This window comes from Simochromis diagramma, unplaced genomic scaffold (assembly GCF_900408965.1).
Source record: "Simochromis diagramma unplaced genomic scaffold, fSimDia1.1 OVJJ01000676.1, whole genome shotgun sequence".
Lineage (NCBI taxonomy): Eukaryota > Metazoa > Chordata > Actinopteri > Cichliformes > Cichlidae > Simochromis > Simochromis diagramma.
The window spans coordinates 1228649-1249252 of record NW_024387466.1 but is presented as its reverse complement, the minus strand read 5'-3'; the positions used below and the strand labels follow the sequence as shown (position 1 = coordinate 1249252).

The 20604-nt window shown below is 39.6% G+C and overlaps 1 protein-coding gene across 1 annotated transcript in view; it reads left to right on the top strand.

Moving 5' to 3' along the window:
- The window catches only part of msi2b (musashi RNA-binding protein 2b), a 266419-nt gene that overhangs the window by 67805 nt on the left and 178010 nt on the right, over window positions 1–20604 (top strand). Inside the window, 1 exon segment of the mRNA XM_040014591.1 lies at window positions 14027–14119. Within this exon segment, the coding sequence (XP_039870525.1) occupies window positions 14027–14119 (93 nt within the window).

Here is a 20604-nt window from a genome sequence, read left to right as displayed (position 1 = left end):
AGCTGGGACAAAGACGGCACTGCTGCTAATCGCTCGGCTTTCCCTGTTTCTCTCGCTGATGTTCTAATCCCGCATTACTATCTGGTGCTCTCCTTCTGTTTTCTATCCTGTGCAGAATGCCCTCTAAAGCAAAAGTGATTGTGCTGTTGTTTGTTGTTTATTGGCTGTGTTTTCTCTTTGTGAGTCAGCTCTAGTGATGCAAATGAACAGAGGCAGTGTTTACCTGGACTGGCCATGTTTTCCCTGCGTGTGTATGTTTCTGTGTGTGTGTGTGTGTTTGTGTGAGTGCGTGCGTGTGCATCGTGCCTGCACAACGTCTAGGCCTTTGATCATACTACATCGCATTGACAGATGCTCTCTGGTGCTTTCTGGTTGCTTATGAACGAGGCCACAGTCAGGATCTGAATGCCAGTAATTATATCTTGCTGTCTTGCTAGAATGATAAGAATTGTGGCTTATACAACAAAGTGCGATGGCTTTTTTCTATCTGTCCCATTATTTTTAGGTATGAGAAATGACATCGAAATCCCCTGTCTGTTTCCTCCCCGTCTGGGGCTCTGTGTTTACAGCTGTTTGCGAGCCTGTATATGTGAGAGGTTAGGGCCATGATAAAGGCTTACACCTTGTAATCATAGCTGGATGTGTGATCTCAGCGACCTGCCTGCGAACTGGCTTGGAGAATGGTGTGCATGCGTCGTGTGTTTGTGTGTGTTGAAGAGGAGTGGGCGGTGACTGATGCCAACCAACGACAAATTTGGAGTATAAGCTAAAACCAATCATCAGAGTTAAGAGAAAGAACTGGGTATTGTTTAGAGATTAGATTGGTTATGTGAATTTAATTTGGTTTTTTAAAGGTGTTCTGGGTCAGGTATTCAGGTATGATGACATTTCGATATTTTTTGTAGAGTATACTTGCAAATCGTTAGTTGTTACATTTGAAATATTCTTACAGGGAAGAACTGCTGTCTAAGCCACAATTCTGTAGCTGACGTTGAGTTGAACACATGATTATGTCATCACATGAATGTACCTTCCTGTTGTGTCAGCTCAAGGCTGAAGGTCCAACTCACAAATTTTTGCATGCTGTTTTCCACCTGACCAGAAGACAGGATTCATTTATCTAAAATTAATACATTTAAAATAAATTTATTATTGTTATTTATTGATATATAAACATAAAATAAACATATTATTATATAGTAAACATAACATTCCTGATAAAATCAGTCAGTCTAAATTAAGAACACAGGCATTGGCTCTCTCCTCCATCATTTTCCTCCCTCAGTCTCTTGTTGGCTGCCTGCAGCTACCGCTGCCAGAGAGCTAGCAGCTAGTAGCTAAGTTTAGAATAATTTACCAAATTTAAAGACAGCTGCAAATTAGCTACCAGTTTGTCTCTGATCGCTTTCTTTGTTTGCAACAAATCATGTTTTTGTATTTTGTGCTGTTGTCATATATATATATATATATATATATATATATATAAGATAAGATAAGATAAGATAAGATAACCTTTATTAGTCCCACACGTGGGAAATTTGTTTTGTCACAGCAGGAAGTGGACAGTGCAAAAGTTATGAGGCAAAAATTAGAATACAATAAGAATAAATACAGTACACAACTGTACAGAATAGAATAAAATACTATATACAGTAGAATAAAATAAAATAAATATACAATAAGATAAAAATAGAATACAAATACAAATACTATATACAACTGAGTAAAAAATACAACGATGACAGAAAGGATTATTGCACTTTATATATATATATATATATATATATATATATATATATATATGTATATATGTATATATGTATTAGTAAATATAGTACATAGTAAATTAATGTATTTATTACCTGCATTTTTAAGCAGGTAACAGGATAAAGGACTCACGAGTTTGAGGCTTCACCTTTCTCGCTTCTCAGTCAATGGAGCGTTGTTATATGTTGATAAACTGAATTGCATTCTGTTGCTTCCCAGTGCTTGCTAACTGCTAATCAAAGCTTGGATAGCTTGCCTTGTGAGTGAATGGTTGTTGTTGCTCCAATAGTCACACCAGCCAAGATAACTCCCTCATCTTCAGTCACCTTCATTGGCAAACATTAAAGCACATTTAAATTGAAGTCTGACCGATTTATCGACAGGCCAATATTAGATAAATGCTGATCTTTCACAATTTGTAACGGCCACTAAAGGAAAATTTAGGAAGTAAAGAGACGGTTGTCAATTACGCGTTGACACTGCGTAAGTTGTTTTCGGAAGGGACACAGAATAACTAGCTAAACAAAAGTAAAAAATAATGATAAGTAGCATAATGATGCATAATGATATGTTAGGGAAATTTGTTTTGTGCATATCTTGAAGCCTGTAGAGATTTTAAATCGGTGACTTTTATTTTACACTTTTTTTTTACACAAAAATGTGTAGAATTACCAGAAATATCAATCAACAGCATTATAACATTTAGAAATAAGATTATACAGATTATAAAATAAGATTAATACAAAAAGAAATATGTTAAATGCACATATAAAGCAAAGAGTGATTGCTTTCCAAGGATTATATAGCAATAAATGAATTATTGTCAGGGCTTTACTATGTGTACTGAGAGAGACTGTTTGAATTGGGTGTTTTAGCAGCAATGAGGGAGTCTCTTTCAAAAGAGGGTGTGGATTTGATAACATGACAAAATAAGTGTACTACAACAAGTTTTTTGAATTAAAAAGAAAAACAACAACAACAAAAGATGCCAGCATGTTAAGTTTCTTGTAAAACTGTTTTAAGGAGTTCTACTCAGAGGACTAACATATGGGAGGACAGAATGGAAATTTATGCAAATAGGTGCTGCCCCTGATTCATCACTGCAGACTGACCACGGTGGCAGAGGAAATTGAGTCTGAAATTTTACGTCTGGGAAAAGCAAGTGTAAAATCTGCAGCGGTGTTTTTATTGCACGCATAGTGGACAGTTAGGATTGGAACAATGAGCAACAGAGACACACAAAGACATGCACATTAAAAAATGTATTATGAAGTTATTTCACTGGAGCTCTCGTTTATTTATTTTACCTTTCTGTGTCCTCTTCTTTAACATAGATGTGGGGGGAGGGGTGGGGGGTTAATAGCTCATAGCAGCTTCAGTCCCGTTTAAGTTCCAAGTTAGACCCTACATCTTCCACACAGATTTTTCCCAACTTATTCAATCACTGATGTTTTTGTTGAGATTAGGACATTTGACTGTTGCTTGCAGTCCCAAACGCACCATCTCTACAATCAGTATTCAAAGTGCAGCAGAAAGATACTAATCTCTAAAATTGTCCAGACATGCACCACACGCATCACAACAATCAGACACTAGACTTCATGGCACTTAATGCAAAGTGCAGCTGTGCTCATAGTTAAAAAACCCTGGTAAATAAATAAACTGCAGGGAAGCCAAATTTTGCACTCATTCTAAACTGTGACCAAGTCAGTAAATATTCCCACAAATACTGACATAGGTTTATGTGGTAATTAATCCATTAGATATATGTTTTTAGAGTGTTTTATGAGTTAAAAAGTATGAAAACAGCACTCAAAGTATGGCAGAGTTTTAAATAACCTTTTTCGCGCTTTAAAGCGCTGAAAGACGGGCGATTTTCATGCTAGAAAAAAAGGCAAGGACATCCATCAATAATGTGCGAATAAACACTATTTTCCTCCCTTCTTCTCACCATAAATGTTATCAGCTTACAATTTTTCCAGTAAATATATTACCTGTCTTTGTCGCCATCTGTCATTGCCATGCCTCTCTGAATAGAATTTAAGACAACATGCTTAAAACATCAGAGCCGGATTGTCAAGATTTGCATAAATACGTTGCACTTTTTTTCTGCCTTCTTCTCCTCTACTTTTATATTGTTTCACACTATATTAATCTTCTCTCATATCCTACTTGGAGAGTTAATAACGTTCACTCATTGCCATTGCATTCTTTGTTTTGCGTGCGTGTTCAAAACACTAATAGCTTTTTTGTAGGTGCAGCACAAAGGCTCTTTGAATTGTGTTTGCTGCCACAGGTAGCAGTCTTAAATTTTCCACAAATAACAATAATGTTGGATACTACAATATTAGCTACAGGCTTATCTATTCAGGTTTCCTCGACACTCGCAGCAGCGGTAGCAGCCCCTGCTTTTATAGTGCACACTTAAACCAGGAGCCAAATGTTATAAAGGATTTGCAATGAGATACATTGTTTACACTTACTGTGGATACAAAGAATGTCATTATATGTCTTCACAGTGAAACAGTCTGGTCTTGAGTGACTTTGTGCGGCATGGCTTAAAAGATATGTTCCAAGTTGCTTTTTCTGTCTTTTTTTTTTGAGTCAGAGAACATGTTTAAGGAGAGGAAACTGCCTTTGTTTTTATTGCCTATACTGTGTGTTTGTGTTTGTGCGTCTCTGTGGCCAAGTCCTATCCTCCAGCAAAGAAAAGTAAATTCATTTCTTAATTTAAACATTAAAAAATATATTTGTTTCCAAATGGAAAATGGTGATTATGAATGACATGTATCACTTCTACTTTCCTAAAACCTTTAATTGAGTATCATACAAAAGTGATTAAGAGAACTTTGCACAAATTCAGAATTTATTAAACATAAACATTCAATTTAATGTCAAGTACTGTTGCATTCACTGTGGGTCCAATTGAGGACTGAGGATTGCCAGACCCTCTGCAGCCCACTTCCACGTCCCTTTTTGTTGGGTTGGTCTCCTTGCAGACGCTGAAGAATAGTTGGGTGTGGCAGCAACACGTGTGCCTGGTGTCTCAGTGATATTTCAAATACACCTTCTTGGGTTTTACTTGCTGGGGGATTCCTCTTTCAGACACCCAGTTGGTTTTGGTGCTTTTGGCTGTGGTTGATGCATCATGCATTAGTATATTGGCTTGGCTTCTCTTGTTGACATGGAGGTTTGTCCAGTTCTTCTCTTGTTGACATGGAGGTTTGTCCAGTTCTTCTCTTGTGATGGAGAGATATTAATTCTAAATAAATCTCCCTTTTGTCAAACTGATGAATGGAATTTGATATTGTATTATGCAATTCCAATATTATTCTATTGGTTTTTGTAATACACTTGGCCTTTAGCGTAAGTTTGTGTTATGTTCCATCTACACTGGCATCAATTCAGGCTTTTTGGGCTTCAGACTAAAGTTATAACAGTAAAAATACATAGAGTGCAGTACACAAAACAGTTTTAAGTGCGTTTGGAAAACTACATGTGAATAAAACGGCTTTTTAAAAAAAAAAAAATGTGGATTGACAATGACAGTCTTTTTTTATGTATTGAAGTACCCTGGACAATGAAACGTTGTGTTCCAGTGATTTACAGTTGAAGGATTGCTATTTTAAATGCTCCGTTTGATATCCAAAAAAATATGATTAACTGGAGGGCCAATCTAAATGCAAAGTTCTGAAAAAAGATTGATATTGTCAATTTGAGTTGTGCTTTTTATTAAAATCAAGATTCCATTATGTGCCCCCCCCCCAACAGTTACAAAATGAAAACCAGTCTCTTTCTAACTTATAAAAATATTAAAATAGTCCAGGGCTAGTCCTCATTACTAAAGTGACAGGCACAGTGAGATAGCTTCTGCCATTTTTTTTCTTGATGACCTCACAGAAAAGGTCGTGCTGTTCTTAGAGGTATATGGTTAGTCATTTGGTTCCGTCTGTCTTTGTTTAAAACTGCTAACAGGTGTTGATAAGAGTGCACCAGACCAGAAGCTTTTTACTTTTTTTTTTCCTTTGGTCTCCCTCTCATCTGTGGCACGCCTTCTATTACCATGATAAATGCACTAGGGCAGTAATTGTTGTAGCCCTTCGCATGCACAGCCTCGCACACTCAAGAAATTAGAAACACATCGAAGCAGAGGCACACACGAACTTTCTGATTCACGCTGATAACTCTCCTTACTGTCTCTTAGGGATGTGCGAAAATAACTGAATGTTTGAAAAATTGGGTTAAAGGAAAACTGGGTTGAAGTGTGGTCCATTTTTTAAAAGTGTCAGCTTGAACTGAATGTTGTTGAAAAAGACTTTTTAAAATACTGCAGGCAGACCGGAATGATCAGAACTAATATGGCTTTAAATGCAGCGCAGGGAATTTTCAGTTTCTTCGTGACTGTTATTGCATAGTTTGTGATTTAGTTAAGAAAATTCCTTCGTTAACATGTAAAACGATCTGTGTCAAATTAGATGCAATTTCAAAGTCATTTCATCCAATCGACTCGATGTTAATGCTCCTGCTACATATTTTAGAAAAATAACAGCAGTTATGTAAATTGTTATGAAACGAGAAATGCATTTTGTGTTTTAAAAAGATAAATCCTAAAACAAGACAATCGTTAACAACGTTTGCTCCTTGTATCTCAAGTATGGCAGGAAAACTTCTCAACAGCACGATCAGCGTGATGAGATACAAAATTTACTGTTCGTTGCGAGCGTTGACTTTGGAGTTATGGTTTACTATGTGTCAGTACAGAAGAAGAAAACAAACAAACAAAAGAAGAGATGAGTCTTTTACTTTTAAAATTAGAATTGGGCTAATTAAAGAGCTCAAATGCTGCATGTTGCTAAGGCTTCTGACACTTCGGGATTGCAGGGTAGACTGACCCGAGGACATATTTTAGCAAACCAGACATCTTGTACTGAACAGTGCAAGATGAATAGACGTGCTGTTAAACCCCAACTGTGAACTGTGATTGCAACAATCCCAATTCTGTGTTGTTCCTTGTTTACTATGCCACATGTCAGCGTTGGTGCTCCAGTTGCTAGTGGAACAGCTATAAAAGCATGGAAGAAGCAAAGACTCATCAGTTAGGCAATTTCACATCAACAATGTCAACACTTTTTTTTTTGTATGTTTACGTTAATTCTTGTCTTAACTGCAAAACACGGCAATGTCCCAAAAGCTCAGGCGACAACAATTCCCTCTTCTCTTGCTCTAACCCTCAAAATGTTCAGTGTAATACTTGGTGTGAAGGCTTTGTTGCACTTAAGGTAACATAATGTGTTGTCATCAACTCAGTTAATGGCATTTTCACTTCATCTGTCTGTATTTCTGAAGAGTGAGGAGGTAGATTTAGAGAGAATCCAGCAGAAACTTCTAAATGTCAGTAGACAATGCAGACTGTAGAAGGACTGTGGAATGAAACAAGAAGTACAAATTAAATTGGTGACTTACTCACACTTGAATTTTTCAATTTATTCATCTTGGTTTCATTGCAATTATTTGTTTTTACTAATAAATACCAGTAAACTATATTCAATCAGATATAGTATCTTTTTAAGACCAATAAAATAATGATATTTCGGTATGTAAAAATCTGGCATATCGGATATATCGACACAAAACACAAACACATTTCTCCAACATTTATTATATTCAGTTATTATTGAGTCCTTATTCAGATAATATGACAATGCAGTTTAAAAATAAACTCATGGTCTTGTCACAATGAGTCGTGGATTATGGTCCGACTGCTCAAATCATCTGTTTGCTGTTTAGATTCCAAGCACTTTTTGCCAACAAGGAAGCTGTAGAGTGCCCTCTGGTGGACAAATGATGTGGAAAATTGTTGAAGGGTGTTTCTCCCATCTCTTCATTATTTTTCATTTATTGGCTGTTATGAATGCTGATACTAATACATTGGCGTGTAGCGGATCTATTAAGCTCTATTGTCAGATAACACATGCTGGTAACTGATTCATTCATCAAAATTACACATATGCACATACAAAATATATGAGGCTAGTAGGGAAAGCAGATATAGCCTCAATTATGTGACAATATTTTAAGGAAATGTACAGTAATGATATGTCTGACGACATCGAACACGGTTTTATTTGCGATTGCAGCTCATGGGTGCACTTATTAGTGCAAACATGATGAAGGATAGTTTTCGTCCTTCTTTCAGCAAACCTGATATGATAACCTAAATGTAAGATACATTCATCAATCTAATTAATTTCCCCCTAAAATGATGGCAAGCAAGGTGTATGCAAAGAGACAGCCCAGTAGCTCTGTATTGTATTGTTGTGGAAGTTCACTGTTTAGATGCGGTCTTCATATTGGTGTGTAGTGTCCTTTTCACGTAGTGCTGCATGCTCTTCATTTCAGTAGCATTATGGAGCTTCTAGGTGCCCTTCACGCGCTAAGGGATGTTACACTGGGATTCTGTGGTGTGCTTTTGGAGGGATTTTAGCTGGAGGCGCACATCTCAGGAGAGTAGCCACAGTACACAGTCGTCTCCATTTATAGACCTTTTATCTAAACACATTGAGATCACTTGTAACCCTTTGTATGTCGTTGAAAATGGTTGCAAACATTAAAAGTACTATGATGTACAGCTCTGTCCCTGCTGTGTTCACTTATGTCACTTATGTCTTTCCTACATTTCAAATGTATAATTAATATGATAGTTGGTGTGATAAGGAAAAGAAATCAATATAATTTCATCTTACATTGAGATCTGTGTATGTTTAAAGACAAATAAGCTAACGCAGTTGATTCCAATAAGTTCACTCACTTTGCCGCTCTGGCGCTATGAGGCTTAATGCCTGTTGTCACCATGGAGAGAGAAATAAAGAAAGTAATTGTGTTGTGCCAGGGCTCAAGCAATCCTATCAGCTATTGGGCACACATGTCAGAGTATGAAGACAGGGCTGAAAACTTGACCAGTTGCTGCCTGATGGAGTGAGGCTGAAATATGAGCAGGGGAATGGGTGGCCCAGAAGGAAAGCAGGACAAACAGCTGATGTGGAGAGGCAAGCAGACATGAACATTGGCTTGTTTATTTTTATTTTTTATTTTTTTATACCTAGATTGGCAATGATAAAAGTGAGTGATGTTGATAAATGCTTGCACAGCCAGTTTATCAGCAGCTGTCTGGCTGGGGGTTGCCTGCGGCAGCGTCCAAGGCTGATAACCCCTGAGGCCCGAGGCATGATGTTGGGAGGAGGAGGGGTTCAGAAGATGATGCAGCTGCTGGGTTTTGGCCAGTGAATAACCCTAATTTAGTCAGTTGATACTTTGCATGGCCGCCAGTAGTCAAGGGCTGCAAAGCAGTGAATAAGAAACATCATCAAGCTTCACTGAGAGCCTGTAAAGGTTTTTACAGAGCAGCAAATAGAAGTATTAAATGAAAGCAGGGAAAGAAAACAACTCTGTTAGTCTTATATTCTCATCACCACGAGGGAAAACCCACCAGAAAAGAGCGGCATCTTTACCTTTACTCTGATCTGGTGACATCTCAGACTCAGCTTGTCAGGCTCGGCTTTGTAATGCTAGACTTGACTCGGCTTTCTTCAGTCTAAGCTGTACTCTCTCATCCTCAGGTGTGCTTTGAGATTATCATTGCCACGTTGACATTAGGTGACACTGCATGTTAGCATGCATAATTTGGCTGGTACTACCTCTTTACCACACGAACTTTCTAATAGCAATTTAACCTAAGGACTAACAGAGATACCATCTTGGAAAGCTTGACTTACGATGATTTAACTCACACAGATGAACTCAGATTTTGCTTTATAGCATGTCAAACACTGGATTTACTGATTTGTTAGTTTTTCTATGAATTGTTCAGGCTGATATCTGCAGCAATATTGATGGTCAAGAGTATTTAGACACCTGTGTGCCATCACTAATTACTACACAAGCTGTGTTTGCATATTTAAACCTGTGGCCCATTGCACATTCTCATGAAGTTGATGAAGCGCTGAGTGAGACTCGTTGCTCTTGTCAGTGTAATAAAACATCGCTGATTACATTTTTACTGGTTGAGCGTGCAGTGTCAGCCCCGGCCTCTCGTGGTTACTTTTTTTCTGGTTATTTGTTCATCTTGGCGGCATCCCCAGGCCTAAAGAAGATGCTGTGCGCTGAGCTCTTTTCCCTTCTTCACCTTTAAATTAGAGTTAAAACTGGGAAATGACTTCATTTCTTTTCCCTTTTTTTGTTTTGTAGTTGGATTAATTGAGTTGTATGATAAAACAATTTTTTTTTTAAAAATCACTTGCGCAAAATTCATGAAAAAGAAACTAACTGTAGGAGAGGACCCATGTGTGGGAGGCTGTGTGCATATGTGCAGGCTATGTGCCTGTGAGACTGTGTGCACCTGGAAAGCACTTGACAGATGGTTCTTCAGCTCTAGCTGAATGTCGCTTCTTTTTTTCTCAGTGTTAAGCCTCTTTCATAGATGGAAAGTGTTTTGGTCAGCATTTTGATCAAGGTAGACTCTTTCAGCTTTCTTGATTGTTTGCCGGGCATCTCCAGAGTATGTTTATCCAGCCCCCATCATTTATTTTTGTTTGATTTAGGCGAGCCGAGAGAGATCAGAGCCGTGACTTTCTCCACTGCGTTTTCTGCCTCTTTTTTTTTTTTTTAAATTTGTTTGTTTTGCCAGTTAGATTACAGAGCGGTGCATCAAAAATCATTATATACCACATCGTATCAGCGCGTTTTCAATCTGTAGAATGGGTTTAGTACTTTACAGAGACAGTAAATATTTTGTTTGGGTTAATGTGGTCTTCTTCAAAGTACAGTAATCTTGTTCTTTCTCTGTTTGCACAGGCCAAAGTGGTACAAGAAAAACAAGCTGACCTTATAAGATGCATCATAAGTTAAAGTAAAAGCCTACCATGTCTTAGTAAGGTGTTGGGCCAGCATATACAAAGAGAACAGCTTCAGTGTGCTTTGGTATTGATTCTCCAATCTCTGGAGCTCTACCGGAGGGCTTGAGCACAGTTTTTCCAAAACATATTCCTTCATTTTGGGTTTTGATCGTGGTGGTTGACAGCACCTGTTCAAAAATCTATGCCCTATGTTCAAGAATAAGGAAAAACACTGACTGTTGTTTGGGTGAAGAAGCAGAAGAAGGTACTGCAGTTTCACGGCAGGATTTCCAACATCATCATACATGTCAAAACAGAAAAACTCTTTATTGCCTTGGGACAGAAAAGAGGATGGATGGATAGTTTGTATTTAATTGCAGTGATCCTTTCCTCCAAACCAGAGCCACTGGATCCTTTCACTCTGGGGTCAAGGGCTCAACTTTTCTTCTCAATGTGTCCCTATTTGTTCCAAAATTAGGTCAGACTTTCATTCCACTAGCTCGTCATTCTTCCTCTTCACATAGGTAATGTAGGGCAGTTTATAAATATTTTTAGCTCAGACTTTGGATTCCTAACAAGATAATTGATTTACAATTGTATTATTGGCAAATTCTATTTCTGAATGACTCTCTATTTTTGTCTTGTGTTCTGTTGGGGACTTTTGCCCCTCACTAGAAGCCCAAACTCACTCCACACATTGTAAAGGCATGGTTAGTTTGTGTATATGATAGCGTCACGCAATACAGATTTGTCAGCTCCACATCTATGACGCAAATCTCCTGTTCTATTATATCCTGAAGGTGCTCTATTAGATTGAGCTCGGGTGACTGTGAAAGCCATTTGAGTACAGTGAACTCACTGTCAGGTTCAGGTAACCAGTTTGAGATGAAAATCAGCTGAATATGAGCAAACTAAGCCAAGTCTTACAAGAATGGACATGATAAGCAGCAGGTTTGGGGTTTAAACCATGATCAGTTTACACTAAGGGGCCCAAAATGTGCCAAGTAAATATCCCCCACACCTTTATACCACCAGTAGCCTGAACCTTTGATACAAGTTGGGATGTTTTCATCTTGTTTAGTTGTTAGCCAAATTGTGATCCTGCCGTCTTAGCATCACAGCAGAAATCGAGACTCATCAGATCAGACAACATTTCTTCCAGTTTTCTGCTGTGCACTGTTGGGGAACCATGTGAACTGTAGCCTCCGTTTCCTTTTATTAGCTGACAGGAGTGGCACCCAGTGTGGTCTTCTGTTGCTGTAGCCCATTTCACAGGCTGTGTGATCAGAGATGCTCTTCTGCATACCTCGGTTGTAACTAAGGGTTACTTGAGTTACTGTTGCCTTCCTATTAGCTTGAAGCAGTCTGGCAATTCTTTTCTGAACTACTGATCACTAGCTAGTCTCTGTTTTTTTTTTTTTTTTTTTTACCCATTCTCTATAAAGTCTGGTTGTTTCCCATCTGTCACCAACAACCATGCCACATTCAAAGACATTTAAATCACCTTTCTTGCCCATTCTGATGCTCAGTTTGAAGTAAACAGGTCATAATGATCTTGTCTACATGGCTAAATTCACTGAGCTGCTGCCATGTGATTAGCTGATCAAATAGTTGCATTAATGAGCAATTAGCGGTTATACCTAATAAAGTGGCCAGTGAGTATAATTAGATGTGACTCCTGACCAACATGGTTTAATTATACTGGTTTCAGAAAGTAGGAGGCATCATACAAAACCCTTGTAATTTCAAGTCAAGCAACACATGTATTTTTTCCCATAAACTATGTCTTACATAGCATAACTGTGGACATAGTAGGGCACAGCGAAAGGGAACGTGGCTTATCTCTGTCAGTAGTTGAGGATGTGCAGCCTGGTGCCTGCAGCTCACTGTGGCTGCTCCTTCTTTGTTCCATTAGCGCCTGCCATATTTCAAACTGCGGGAAGATGCTGAAAATGACCACTGTCTTGTTTTGTCGATGCATATTTGATGAATGATAGCCTTTAGTGCAACACTCACTGATAGACACTACATTTGCGGTGACTACTTCATAAAAAAGGCCATTTGTGTTTCGCCACTTACTGTAGATGCTTTTAATGTGAAGCTGCAGCAGAAGGAAACGTTCTGATCACATTAGCAGCAACTAAATACAGCTTCTTTTTTTCCCTTTTTTTCTTCCGGGAAAGTCACCACAGACATGGGTGATAATACCGTGCATTGATAAATATTGCATTACTCTCAGCAGTGGGCCATAGAGCTCGATCAACACTGTGCTACCACATTTGGCAATAGATAGATTAACAAGTGATGTTTCCAAAGTTGATGATTAATTGACCTCACTAATGCCATAACCAGCATAATTGCGAATTTTCATGATCATAATAAAAATACGTTTAGCATTCTCTTTGTACCATTAAAAGGTAGAGCTACTAGCGAGGACTGGATCAGATAATAAGCTGCAATGTGATCACCACTGAAACAGTCTGAGGTGAAAGTCCTTCTCCCTACAGTGTTAGAGGCAGCCTCTCATTGCAGAGTCAGATGAGGCCAAAGCATTAATCATAATAACATCATATCCTGCACTTAAAAGAAAAAATACAAATAACACAGACCCTTTAATACGGTTTAATTTGTTAGATGTTAAGGGGTTGTGAGTTTATGAAAACACTTGGTGTGTTGAGAAATATTGCTACATAAATATCACTTCATTTAGTTTACCAGCTAATTTTTAATTGGTGCAGCCTTGTGTGCGTGAAAAAAAAAAAAAAAAAAAGATTTTACACTCATGCTGATGTTGAATTGTTGCCGCGTTTCCCTCTTAAATTGTCTTCCTAAATTTAGCATGTAGTCGGCAGCAGATGTTTGTGCCCTTTTTGATACTGTGGGTAATAATCCTTAATATTCTCGCTGTTTGAAGCTAAATGAGGCTTTAATGCACTCTGATTCCATCTCCTAGCTCTCATTAATTGTTTTTCTTTTTTTTTTTTGGAAAGTCCATAAATTATTATTATTATTTTTTTGGTAAGATAAACAAACTTTTAAGGATGAAATGGATGAAATTTTAAATTCTCTCACAATCTGATTTGATTTGCGCGTCCGTCCAAAAAGCTATTGTGCAGAAAAGGCGCATGACTAAAATATTTTTGTTTTTCCTTCTAAGAGCTCAAGTGTTTGTGATCTTACTGGTGCTACTTTTTTAAATCGTTGTGTGAATGCATGTATTCCTGTTTAGCATCACACTGTCTTTGCCCTGTTACATCCTCCAACCCAGGTGCTGCTAACTTACTGTGTATGAAGTCTCATTAAAGGTGTTGCACAAAGCATTTGAAGCTTTGTCACTAATCATCTCCTGTCGCCCTTTTTCCTTCCAGATGGTCACAAGAACAAAGAAAATATTTGTGGGTGGCTTGTCAGCCAATACAGTAGTGGAAGATGTGAAGCAGTATTTTGAACAGTTTGGGAAGGTAAGACTTGTTTTTTTCTTATCACCGCGCGTGGTGTTGTCACAATAGCCCGCACTTTAACGCTTCTCAATTCCCATTAAATGTTGGATTAACTCCGGTGTAACTTTGACCTCTTGACCAGCATCTCAGTCTTTATAGCTATCTCAAACTTTGAGCCTTAAGAGGAATCAGCAGGGCAGGTTTTTCCCTTTATCTTTACAGCTGAACAAATGAATATGTGTTTCGACAGGCAAACATCTGAAGATATAGTAGCTTCACGCAGTGCACCATGGCTAGTCAGCAACATGTATTTTACTTACAGAGCAAACAAGCAGTGACAACCAGCTGCCATGACCAAACCACCCTACAAAGAGGAAAAAAAACCTCCGAACAAAAACAAATAATGTTTTCTTTTTATCTGTGATAGCATAACATAAGAATCCAATACAACTCAGGATTGGAAATAAAGTTTCAACGGGCTATTGTGACGGCATTGGCACAGCCTTGTATTTAGCTGTCTGTTTCTTTATGCTGCTGCTTCGTGCTGTTCTCACACACAAATCCCCCCCCACCCATGAGTGAGGCATATATGCACACCCATCTATACAAGGACGTATATATAGCGCTCTCACACGCTGACTCTAAAAGATGTGCACACACACACACACACACACACACAAACAGTCTTTGATACAGTGGCAGCATTTCACAGATAATTTCCCCACACTGAGCAGAGATCCATTTCCCTCATGTCATAATCCACATCAGTCAAGGTCACCTTCAGCTGATACAGTCCCTGTAACATCAGCACTTGACCTTGAGTTTAAACAATTTTAGTGAGGATGGATTTTTCATGGGCACATAATGTACCGCGGTACTGACGGAGACAAAAGAGCCCTTAGAAATTAATAGAAACTGCATTTTTTTTTCTTGTTCAGAGACAATATGCAACCAGCTCTCCCCTATGAAGCCCACTGTTAGTTTCTTGACTGACAGTGAGCAAGGTGAAGGACTTTGTTTTGCTCCCTTTTTTTCAGTTGGAAGTGGCATCGAAGACCTCACCGTGGCCTGGCCTGCCATTCCAAATAAAGATGGCTTATTTGCACAATAGAACGCAGCAAGCAAATATTCAGCACGACTTTGCAATCAATGGATGTGAGAAAGGGCTCGAAATGATTTTCGACTTGATTGAATGACATAATTGACTTGATTATACAAAGTTTTTTCCCTCCTTGAGGAATCCTCAAATGCTTAGGAGGAAACAAACAAATCAGACTGATTGAGCGAGATCTTGTGCATGTTTCTGTGTGTGCTTTTATAGCCTACTTGTGCATGCTTGGATGTGTTAGCAGTACTGCTCTTGCCATGCGTGAGTGTGTCAGCGATTAAGTGTATTTATGTGGGTGCGTGATTAGGGCTGCGTGTGCGTATATGTGTGCACGTACATATGTGTGCGTACGAGCGCGTTTGAGTGTCTTCGGCACAAAAAAAAAAGAACATCAGAGGTTGATACTTGGGGCTATGGCAGACAAGATACAGAGGAAAAAAAAAGGAAGTGGTTCTCTCTGTTTTGTGTGTGTCCTTTCTTTCAGCCTTACACATCCCAGGATTTATTAAATAACCTGCCTGTCAGTGCAACCTACCATTATCGCCACATACACACCACTCTGAAGACTTATCCACAGAAGGAAAAACCAATTAATTCAGTTTCCCCTTCATAGAATCTTGGTGGCAGTATGTGTGTCAGTCTGTCAGTCAGCCATCAGTCCGTCTTTCTGTCTGTCAGCCTATGTGCATGTCAAGGGGGACATTAGCCAGCATGGTGGCAGGGCAGCTAGTCATTTATATTTCTGGGAAGTCTGTTTTGAAACACTTATCAATCATCAGAGAACTTCAGCTTAAGGCACCAGCGAATGTTCTTTCTCACTGGGAACAGGCCATTTCACTGATATTATTTAGCAACTCCTCTGTCTATATATATATATATATATATATATATGCGCGCGAGTGTATGTGTGTGCTATGTCGCCAATTAGCAGGATGTGGTCTGCAGAGAAGGCGGTGGTTGGGAGGCAGTGAAGGAGAAACAGCTGGTGTGGCCACAATTGGGTCACAGGTTTTGTCTGTAACCTCCACACCTCCTCTCCCTCCCACCTCAGTCCCTCCCTTCTGTCTCCATTCTGTCACGGTGGAGATGTGGCATTTGTTATGGGCAGAGGCTGACAGCTCTCATGCACATCAGTCTCACTGCCACTCTCCCAGCCGTCACTATTAGGAAAGTGCCTGAGCCTGGCACAACTTCAGAGGAGCTGCTCCACAGCCAGAGACACTTTTTTGTCACCTACAGTACATGCTGGAGGTGTGCATTTGAAGTGATTGTGACAGTCATTTGAATGGAACTGAAGTGTGGTTGTGTTTGACTGATTCTAATGCATCTCAGATGGATCCCATTACCTGCCTAATAGTAGCCACATCCTACCTTCCATTTTTTTTCTTTTTTCCCAGGCTGCACACTGCACTTTAGCCCTGCAAGCCAGATGAGACAATCTTATCAGTACTGCCTGGCCTCCCTTTATATTCAAGGACTCTTAACTGGAGGCTGCTGCTGCTATTTCTGTCTTGCAATAAAGTCAAATTAATCATTGTGCTGTTTGTGCACTATGTGCTACTGTGCAGACTTTAAGAAAAGACTGTTAGCCTTTACATATAGCACTTTGGGTCATTTCCCCTCATATTTAGACCTTTCTTGTTGACATTTTCCCCATTTTTTAAATCTCATATTGCTAGGTTTGCAATATGTACAGTCACTTGTAAGCATTCTTAATTCATTTAACTCGTCAAAGCTGCCTTTGCTTTTGTCTGTAGTTTGCACAACAACAACAACCCCCTGCAGACTGCTTTTGTTTCTGCCCTGCACAGTGGTGTCACAGCGACCAAGGTTTGAGCTATTTCCCACCGAATGCTGTGTAGATTGATCTATCATTAATAAGATTACTGCAAGAAGTTAATTTGATGATTGGAAATTCATTAAAGCCTTAGTCCTAATCACTGTACTGCACCACCTGTCAAGCTAACGTTCTCCACTGCGATTTAGACCGCATGAGCAACATCTCGGTCTCTACACTAGCTTTAATGTGAGCCCTCAAAGAAGCCAGCAGATCAGGTTTGCCTGTTTTCTGCCATCAAGATTGACAAGATAAATAAATGTGTTGTGACCATGCAGTAGCCCATCGTGTGGCATGCTCAGACACCATATATTTAGTTAAGTACTTAACTAAAAGAAATTTGCATGCATAAATTGGTAAAGTTTTCCTTTAAACTATATCTGTTGGGTTGCTGTCTAGATTCAAAAGAACTGAAATAATAAAGTTTTCATATTTCAAAATTTTGTTTTGGACTTAAGCAAGTATGTCATTATCATTTTCCAAACTCTAATAGTACGCCGATGTCACCAAAATGTCGCTGACGTAGGCACTTGATTAAAGATGGGAGTACGTTTGTTGACACCTCAGAAATTTGCATGCGGTGTGCAACCCGAAGCCTGCCCTGGCCTCAAACGAGCTCTCCCTGCAGTTAAAGTCCTAGTTAGCTGTGTTGGCTAATGCTTCCTCATTGGTTTATTGTAATCGGCTTTGAGTGCGTCTCATAGTGCCTTTATTTGGCTGAGCTGAAACAACTACAGCTCACTGACTCAGTTCCTGCAGACCTGAAGCTGACGGTCAGTTTCATCAGAACTACTTGCTTCCATGTCACTGGGCTGCCACAATCATCCCTTTATGTTTAGGCGGTCCTAGGTCTCTTGCTCCACTGGTCTAGAGCCAGATCCTGGAGGTGGAGCTCAGTGGCAGCAAGAGAAGGAGGCGCTTAACCAATTCAGTGCCACTGGGCTCAGGAGCAATAAAGGTAGACACATAGTTTATCACTGAGTTATAAAATACAGCAGTGGTCTTACAGTGGAAAAAAAAGAAGAAACAAATGGCAGATGAGAGATGTGACTGCTAGAGTGATGGCTTGTGTTGGAGGACACTGGAAGGATGAGTGAACTGATGGAAAGATCACTGTCAGAGCGCCTTCTCCCAGCCGAGAGCCGCTATGTGCTGTTTCACCCTTGGCTAGGGAACTAGCTGCATACTTCTCTTATACTTTCACTGAAAGGAAGCAGATGAGAGGCAGAATTAAAATTCAGGCATCGGAAAAAGATTCCTTGGTTGGTGCATGAAATTTGTTCTGTGGCTCTGGTAATCTAATACCACGGCTGGCATTTTGCGTGCCCTTAGATTTTGTAAATGGCAAAAAAATAACTCTGTGACCGCCTGTAAAGACCGTATGAATTAATTTTGCATACCTGCCCAGGGTCCTTAAAGACATTCAAGGTTTTCAGGTATTCAGAGAAAAAAAGCAGCCCTGATGACAATGATCATTATAGAATATAGAGTACTGTGGCATGCCGTTCTCGCAGAGCCCATTTCAATCAGTGCTCAGAGATTGCAAATCACAAATAATAATTGATCTCATCACTCCTGTCTTATCTGTTTGATTTTAGATTAAATTTAACCTACGATGGCACTTAGGCTCTTTCAACAACCCATCCACTGAGCTTAAAATAGAAACCGTTAGCATACACATTAATTGCACTTTGGGCTTGTTCACATGTTCAACATGTTCATTGGCTGAAATGGCAGACATGGATGATCATTGCAGAAAAGTACACTTCATGCGAGGGAAAGGAACCTAATCAAAAGGCCACAGTTCTTCATTCCACTTCCTCGGCTGGTGCAGGTGCACATTTGCATGCCATTTACATGGTAGCTCACAGTGACCACCACTACTCCATCGTCTCGGTGTCCATCATCTGCTGACATTCTGTGATTGTTTCCTCTCTGCAGTGACTCCCCCAATCAGCCGAGGATATAGTCTGGTTCCAGTGATTATAAGGAGTGATCAGAGCAGCAATGATGGAGCTTGTGCCTTGCAATGGAGATTTAGCCAGAAGCTTCAATCTCATTGCAGTCACTTGTAGTTAGTGACTGAGACTAGCAATGAGAAGGGCAGTGCAATATAAATGAATTGGCTATGAATGTGGATATGGCCGCGGTACTGCAGGGACACACGGGGGGAAGGGGCCCGTAAGACAAACTATTTCATATCCCCCTCGACCTTTATTTGCCCAGTGGCCCAGCAACATTTTCAATAGAGTAGCTTTTAAATGGCCGTAAAAAAATTGAGATCTATTGCAGGTCTGAGAGCGTTTCTTGAGTGTATGTCTTTGTGTAAGAGAGTGAACGTGTGCATGTGTTAATGCATATGTCTTTACTGCAGATTGCTGCAGACCTTTAACAGAGGATTAAATAGAATTTAGAGCACTAAGTAATAGCACAATATCAAGTGGTCTTTAACAACTAGATGCTGTGCAGTATAGGCGGCTCACGAAAAAGAGCTGTGGATCAAGGGAGATTGACACCTTTCTGTAGGTCTGTAGCCTCATCTCCCAGCTGTCCCTCCTGAAATGGCTTCCCCGGGGATAAGCCGGGATTGGCTTGATTGTGTTATCGGCGACTGATCGGGTCATTGAATGATGGAATTTTGAGCCCCTGTTCTGCTTAAAGAATGAAATGTTTAAAAAAAGATTGACTGTGATTGGATCAGATCCAGCACCTGCTCAAAGGGGGTCAATCAGGTGAAGGCAGGAGGCAGCAATCTCTCTTGTGACACGAGTAGACCGGGGAATTAATGTGTGTGTTGGGGTGGAGTGTTGATGGTGGTGGTGGATAGATGGTTGGAAGGGGGCAGAGATGCCATTCACCAGAGGAAGCGGTTTTAAAAATGTCATCAGAGGAAGTGTCATGAGTAATTTGCAGCGGTCTCACCATCAGACTGGTGTGGAGGTGGACACCTCGGCTTTGCAAACTGTGGTCTAGTCCTCAGGGAATCTTATGTGGGAGAGCACTTCTGAGACTCAAAATGAGCTTTATTTCCCAGATGCCTATGAAATATGCTTCGGTATATGCTATGTGTGTGTTCTATAGATATATAGGTAGATGGATAGACAGGGTTTAAATCCCTTTAAAAAAAGATTCGCCCTCGTCTGACATTTTTTATAGAGCATGACTCAGCAACACCTGCGAAACAAGCTGTTGACATAGTACAGCTCAAATGATGACAATGCACATTTCTTACCAACATATAAAGTGATACTCAGAGCTGTACAGATCATTTGTGCTGTCCTCTGCATGGATTTATCCCAAATCAGCCACTGCCTAAACAGCCAGTCACATTTTACAAGTATATGACAAACAGAATAAAACAGCCATCAGTAGCCAAACAGTAGTAAAAGAACAAAAGCTTCAAAATCATGTTGAATAATATTTCTGTGATATACTTTGAAAATTAAGACGAGACAAAAGTGTGGAAAGAATACTGCATTGCGGTGAGAGTTGGCTATAACTTCCTTTCCACAACACTGACAGTATATATGTCTTTCATATAGTATGTGAAATCAGTATAAG